The sequence below is a fragment of the Oncorhynchus tshawytscha genome, linkage group LG03, assembly GCF_018296145.1.
Source record: "Oncorhynchus tshawytscha isolate Ot180627B linkage group LG03, Otsh_v2.0, whole genome shotgun sequence".
Classification (NCBI taxonomy): Eukaryota; Metazoa; Chordata; class Actinopteri; order Salmoniformes; family Salmonidae; genus Oncorhynchus; species Oncorhynchus tshawytscha.
Genome location: NC_056431.1, coordinates 58,036,182 through 58,042,925, shown reverse-complemented (window position 1 = coordinate 58,042,925; position 6,744 = coordinate 58,036,182). Strand labels below are relative to the sequence as shown.

Below are 6,744 nucleotides of genomic sequence, written 5' to 3'. Positions count from 1 at the left end.
CCGCTCTACAGCTGAAGAAGGAGGAACAGAGGAAGAAGGTACCCTGTCAAATATACAACCATTGCTAACAAATGTTATCGGTATATGTAGCCCAAGCAGGAATGAAACTACAGTTCAGTTATGGGGGCAGTACTAATCCATGTTCTTCCCCTCAGAGTGAGGTTTTGGAGGAGAAAGAGAGTGATCAAGAGGAGGAGAGGATGAGAGAATTGAGAAGGTGTGCTCATTTTTACAACAATGTTCAAACCTAGTTGTCATTTTTTTATGTTGAGTGATCTGTTTAGACATTGTTCCCTTATTTATTTTGCTCCAGTAGTTGGCTGGACGGCCTGTAATCTGTTGATATTTCTAATATCTTTTTAATAGTTTAAAATATATTATTATCCCTGTAAAGGAGATGTTGCTTGCAGCATTACAAACATTAGCATAGAAACATACTGAATACATTCCAAGGAAACACATACATTTTATAACACACAAATGATTATGTCTGGTGGCAGGGGGAGATCAGCTTTCCTCGACCGACTGCAGAGTGGGGGCACAGAGGTTGCAGGGGGGCAGATTGAGCTACAGCGCCCCCCTGTGGCTATGGAGGAGGACAGAAGAGGCTGGCAGACCCATAGCCAGACCTCCCGACCACAAGACACCTTTACATCCCCGGAGCCTGACCCAGCACACAGCACCTCAGAGTGGCGAGAGGAGACCAGTAAGACACACACGGGTGCACACTGGGTACCGTTAATTACAGTCTGTCAGTAAGGGAGGGAAATTCTGGTGTCTCTGAGCCAAGCTGTCAAGTAGAAAGGAAAAGCTTCTCAGTGTGATGCTGTCAGAGGGAGAGTCGGGAACGACTTCTCCATGGCCACTTTGACCACTGCCTCCTATCTACAAAAAAGGCAGTAATAGAGTGTAGTGTAAATACAATTCCAAAATAATGTATGAATCAATGTGTCAGAGACATTCCAGTGGTCAGGGCTTGAAACACTTCTTACAGATGCTTCTGACATTATTTCATTCTCCTGGTGCCAAGGTGTGCAGTCTTCAGATGTGTGTGTGTTTGTGCAGAAGACTAAACCCTTTAAATGAACCCATCAATGGCAGCAGCCATTGCCAAAGCCCACATAGCAGCAGCAGGACAGGAGCAGATGTTCTGTTGACTAGAGTTTCCTCATAACAAAGGTACGCTTTGATTCCCTCCCCACGTTCCTGGGCTTCTGTAGCTGATGGCATCTGATGCTTGAGCTTATTTCTGTTGGATTTCACTGTTCACTTCAGGAACAGTTCACTTCAGGACCAGTTCACTTCAGGACCAGTTCACTTCAGGACCAGTTCACTTCAGGACCAGTTCACTTCAGGAACAGTTCACTTCAGGACCGGTTCACGTCAGGAACGGTTCACGTCAGGACCAGTTCACTTCAGGACCGGTTCACTTCAGGAACGGTTCACTTCAGGACCGGTTCACGTTCAGGAACAGTTCACTTCAGGACCGGTTCACTTCAGGACCGGTTCACGTCAGGACCGGTTCACGTCAGGGACCGGTTCACGTTCACTTCAGGAACGGTTCACTTCAGGACGTTCACTTCAGGAACAGTTCACTTTAGGACCGGTTCACTTCAGGAACGTTCACGTCAGGAACAGTTCACGGAACAGTTCACGCGTCAGGACCAGTTCACGGGACCAGTTCACTTCAGGAACAGTTCACTTCAGGAACAGTTCACTTCAGGAACAGTTCACTTTAGTTCACGTCAGGAACAGTTCACGTCAGGACCAGTTCACTTCAGGAACAGTTCACTTTAGGAACCGTTCACGTCAGGAACAGTTCACTTCAGGAACAGTTCACTTCAGGAACAGTTCACTTTAGGAACCGTTCACGTCAGGAACAGTTCACTTCAGGAACAGTTCACTTCAGGAACAGTTCACTTCAGGAACAGTTCACTTTAGGAACCGTTCACGTCAGGAACAGTTCACTTCAGGAACAGTTCACTTCAGGAACAGTTCACTTTAGGAACCGTTCACGTCAGGAACAGTTCACTTCAGGAACAGTTCACTTTAGGAACCGTTCACGTCAGGAACAGTTCACTTCAGGAACAGTTCACTTTAGGAACCGTTCACGTTAGGACCAGTTCACATCAGGACCAGTTCACATCAGGACCAGTTCACATCAGGAACAGTTCACGTTAGGAACAGATCACGTCAGGAACAGTTCACTTTAGGAACCGTTCACTTTAGGAACCGTTCACATCAGGACCAGTTCACATCAGGACCAGTTCACATCAGGAACAGTTCACGTTAGGAACAGATCACGTCAGGAACAGTTCACGTCAGGAACAGTTCACATCAGGACCAGTTCACATCAGGACCAGTTCACATCAGGAACAGTTCACGTTAGGAACAGATCACATCAGGACCAGTTCACATCAGGAACTACTGCTACTTGTCATCACATCTGTAAAATACTTTTGCTCTCAAGGTCACATCGCACCCATGAAAACTTGCATTAGTTAACCAAGGCAATGCCTAGGCTTTGCTCAGTGGGTTTCGCAGGAGACCTGGGTTCGAACCCAGCTGTCATCACAGTACACATAGTTTTCTGCCTGTCAGTGCAGAGCTTTGCCTGGCCAAACTATCTCAGCCATCATCCCTGACAAACCAACGCCATTCATCCTTTCTAACCAGTTAGCAGCAGCCTGTGAACTGGCTTGGATGGCTCAGTGGTTTGGAGCATGGGCCTGGCAATGCCAGGGTTGTGGGTTTGATGCCAGGCTTTTGGGTTCCATGCCGGGGTTGGGGGTTTGATTAAAGGGTTGTAGGTTCGATCCCGGGGTTGTGGGTTCGCTGCCAAGGTTGTGGGTTCGATGTCAGGGTTTTGGGTTCGTTGCCAGGGTTTTGGGTTCGATGCCAGGGTTGTGGGTTCGATGCCAGGGTTTTGGGTTCGTTGCCAGGGTTGTGGGTTCGATGCCAGGGTTTTGGGTTCGATGCCAGGGTTTTGGGTTCGATGACAGCGTTTGGGTTCGTTGCCAGGGTTGTGGGTTCGATGCCAGGGTTTTGGGTTCGATGCCAGGGTTGTGGGTTCGATGACAGCGTTTTGGGTTCGTTGCCAGGGTTGTGGGTTCGATGCCAGGGTTTTGGGTTCGTTGCCAGGGTTGTGGGTAAGATGCCAGGGTTGTGGGTTGATCCTGGAGACACCCGTCAACTTGGATCCGATAGCTGTTGTAAATGGCCATGTTCAGTAACCACCCTCATTAGGGTGTAATGTACAGAGTCCAGTTGTCAACTGGAATTAGTTTTGGAGAATAGCATCTGTCGGCTAAATGGCCGTGGTGATTAGGATATAAAGAGGATGCTAGTCCTTCACCACCATAACACTTCTAATCTCCTCCTGGCTGGCTGATGACCTCTCCCTCCAGGCTCCTCACACTGCCCTGCTCAGTGTGTGTGTGTGTGTGTGTGTGTGTGTGTGTGTGTGTGTGTGTGTGTGTGTGTGTGTGTGTGTGTGTGTGTGTGTGTGTGTGTGTGTATGTGTGTGGGATTGGATGAGGCTTTGGTGTTTAGAATACAAAGCAGAGCTCTGTCATCGTTTCTCATTACAAGGAACATTCATCCAAAATCAAAACATTTCATAACTCATAAAGTGGTCTAAAGTCAAGTCTAAATTCGACGGCATCTGTTGCACAGATCCAGCTGTATACAGAAGAAATATACAGCTTTCATTTAGGGTTTGATAGGTCAGGATATGGTACCTCTGTCTCCATACCCCAGCGTTTAGATACAGATGTAGGATCTTAATTTGATCACTCTTTTGTTGCTGAAAATGTTCCAACTGGAAATGCAGATGAGCTTCGTGATTTACATAAATTCACTGAAAACCCACATTAACACACGGTTATATTAACAGTATTGCACTTTTTATGTAGCCTACCTTTGGCCGGCTAATAGTCAAACGACCAATCAAGCAACATTATGGACAAAGCGTTCAAATCCTGTTGCTGCAGGATTATTTTGCTGTGACAATATACATTTGAAATTAAGATCCTGCATCTGTATTCAGAACTAAAGGATCATACACTGTGTGTGGTATAAAACTCCATGAGAGCAGTTGTCTTGCTTTCCCAGGCTTGTCAAGAGACCGCAACAAAGGATTTCTTTGTTACCTAATATGACTGGAAAAATCATACATGTACATAAATGTAAAATGTAACACTGAACTCTGTTTTTCTCTCCTCCAGATCCAGACTTTGAGTGGGTTGTGATGAAGCTTCAGAATAGCTTCCCGTTCTGTGAGAGACCCTTTCTGGAGGACATCGTCATTCAGAGTAACGGAGACTATCAACAGGCCTATGACTTACTTATCTAGTGTTGCGGAGACTACCAACAGGCATGTGTGTTAGTCTAATGACAACCCTTGTGTATTAACTTTTAGTGCTGAATCTTCATTTAGTACTAATAATATTGTGAACCTTGAAAGTAATAGTACAATTGTGACACTTGATTCCGTAATAATGATAATATTGTGAAACTTGACAAAATCTATGGATCAAGTAATGATACTATTGTGAAAGGTAATATCTTAGTCATAATAATAGAGTGAAACGACTTATTTTCGTCAGCACAAATTACAAATTACAAATTGCTCCATTGTGTCTGACATTGATTTAGGATGTTTTTTACAAATGAGTTGTAGGTCACTAGGATGAGTTAGTATCTTTATATCCATTTGGCTTTTAACAAGCTCATTGTGTTGTTATGGAAACATCTGTCCTGTTTTCTGTTTCTCTGTATAAAGGCTAATCACAATAACATGTTGGCTATCCATTACAAGGGTTTGTCATCTGTATGATGGACAACAATAGACCGTCTCCCTTGGTGTGTCCTATTAGATAATATATTGGGTCTTTATGTTCTGTGTCACCTCTGGTTTCGCTGAGATGTTTGACTTTTCACTTTGTATTCTTCAGATGTTTCCCTGATTGAATTAGTATTGTGATGTTTGGGTCAGCTATCCAGGTCTGTGTTTAATAAATCGTTGTTCAACACGATATGATACATGGTTGAAGAAGCTTTGTCTTTGTCTTTCTATGATGCTGTACTTTCTAAGGGTATTTGCAAATATGTCTTTGTCAGTTGACCCAAAATAGAACAACATAGAAGCCATTGTTTGTAACAATAGGACACAAAGGTGATAAAAAATTTAAAAACACTTCCATTCATTATTTACCGGACAATAGCGATGTCCTCCCCTTCTTATAAATGATCAGAACATAGAACAGAGTGGTACTTTCACATGGCGCAGGGTTGTGTTACTGCCATTCAAAACCCCTCTCAGACATAATGGAAGTACTTATGGTAAATGTGACTCCACAAAGTCTTCAGAGATGACCTGGAGATTTTCCTGTTCCCATCGCTCAACTGGGCCAGGTTGAGATACAGTAACTTAACAACCAACGTCATGCCTCTTCAGCTACACAGTGAGGATAGGAGTACACCTGAACACACCTGCCATAGCTGAAGCAGCTTGTGTGTGTATATATATTGTTTCCAATGGGCTTTTCTTCGCTATCTCTTAAGTGGACGAGACCTCTGTCCCTAGATGAATGTTGTGTGTATATGCAGTTGACTAAATCGTGGTACAAACCACCACCCTCAGCATAATCAAACCAGTATTGCACAAAGCTTTGTCTTGATGAGACCATGCTACAATAAGGTATCACATGATGATTTTCGGGCGGTATATGTGTATCTGTTACAGGATCTGGCACACACACGAACGCGCATACACGCACGCACACACACACACAGTAAGCAGTAGCAGCTGACTTGACAAGTGTGTATGATATGCACAGGAAACGTGGGAGGTTAGCTACAAAGAACACAGAAACTCTTAGAATCGACCCAAAATGAGTCAACAATGTCAAAAACAACGTTTCTCTCAGGGATGTAGATATAGCTAGCCCTAACCCTAACTTCCTGTCCACACCCCAGCTCAGCCCTAACCCTAACTTCCTGTCCACACCCCAGCTCAGCCCTAACCCTAACTTCCTGTCCACACCCCAGCTCAACCCTAACCCTAACTTCCTGTCCACACCCCAGCTCAACCCTAACCCTAACTTCCTGTCCACACCCCAGCTCAGCCCTAACCCTAACTTCCTGTCCACACCCCAGCTCAGCCCTAACCCTAACTCCCTGTCCATACCCCAGCTCAGCCCTAACCCTAACTTCCTGTCCACACCCCAGGTCAGCCCTAACCCTAACTTCCTGTCCACACCCCAGCTCAGCCCTAACCCTAACTTCCTGTCCACACCCCAGCTCAGCCCTAACCCTAACTTCCTGTCCACACCCCAGCTCAGCCCTAACCCTAACTTCCTGTCCACACCCCAGCTCAGCCCTAACCCTAACTTCCTGTCCACACCCCAGCTCAGCCCTAACCCTAACTTCCTGTCCACACCCCAGCTCAGCCCTAACCCTAACTTCCTGTCCACACCTCAGCTTAACCATATTTTACTACTACAATGTACATCTGTGTGTGTTTCAATATGGCTAGTTACACAGCCGATAAGGTACATGGATGCATTTACAAAAAGTGATACAATCTCTCCCCAACTCTCAGTTTGAATGTACAGTATCTTGATGATGTCTTTCAAACCGCTTGACTCAAAGCAACCAGTCCTCTCCTCATTACACTCTGGTGTGTTTCTTCTCTGACCCAGAATCAGCACAAGACAGTTCCGGATATAGCAAGGAGGGGGA

The 6,744-nt window shown here is 45.3% G+C and overlaps 1 protein-coding gene across 1 annotated transcript in view; it reads left to right on the top strand.

The window, feature by feature from the left end:
* Positions 1–5,036, top strand: part of epsti1 (epithelial stromal interaction 1) — a 10,828-nt gene extending 5,792 nt beyond the window's left edge. The window contains exons 4-7 of the mRNA XM_042319735.1: positions 1–38; positions 156–217; positions 501–706; positions 4,227–5,036. The exon at positions 1–38 is cut by the window's left edge and continues 46 nt beyond it. Of these exons, the coding sequence (XP_042175669.1) occupies positions 1–38; positions 156–217; positions 501–706; positions 4,227–4,354 (434 nt within the window). The 3' untranslated portion in view covers positions 4,355–5,036. The remainder of the gene's footprint in view (positions 39–155; positions 218–500; positions 707–4,226) is intronic.
* The last annotated feature ends 1,708 nt before the right edge of the window (positions 5,037–6,744 follow it).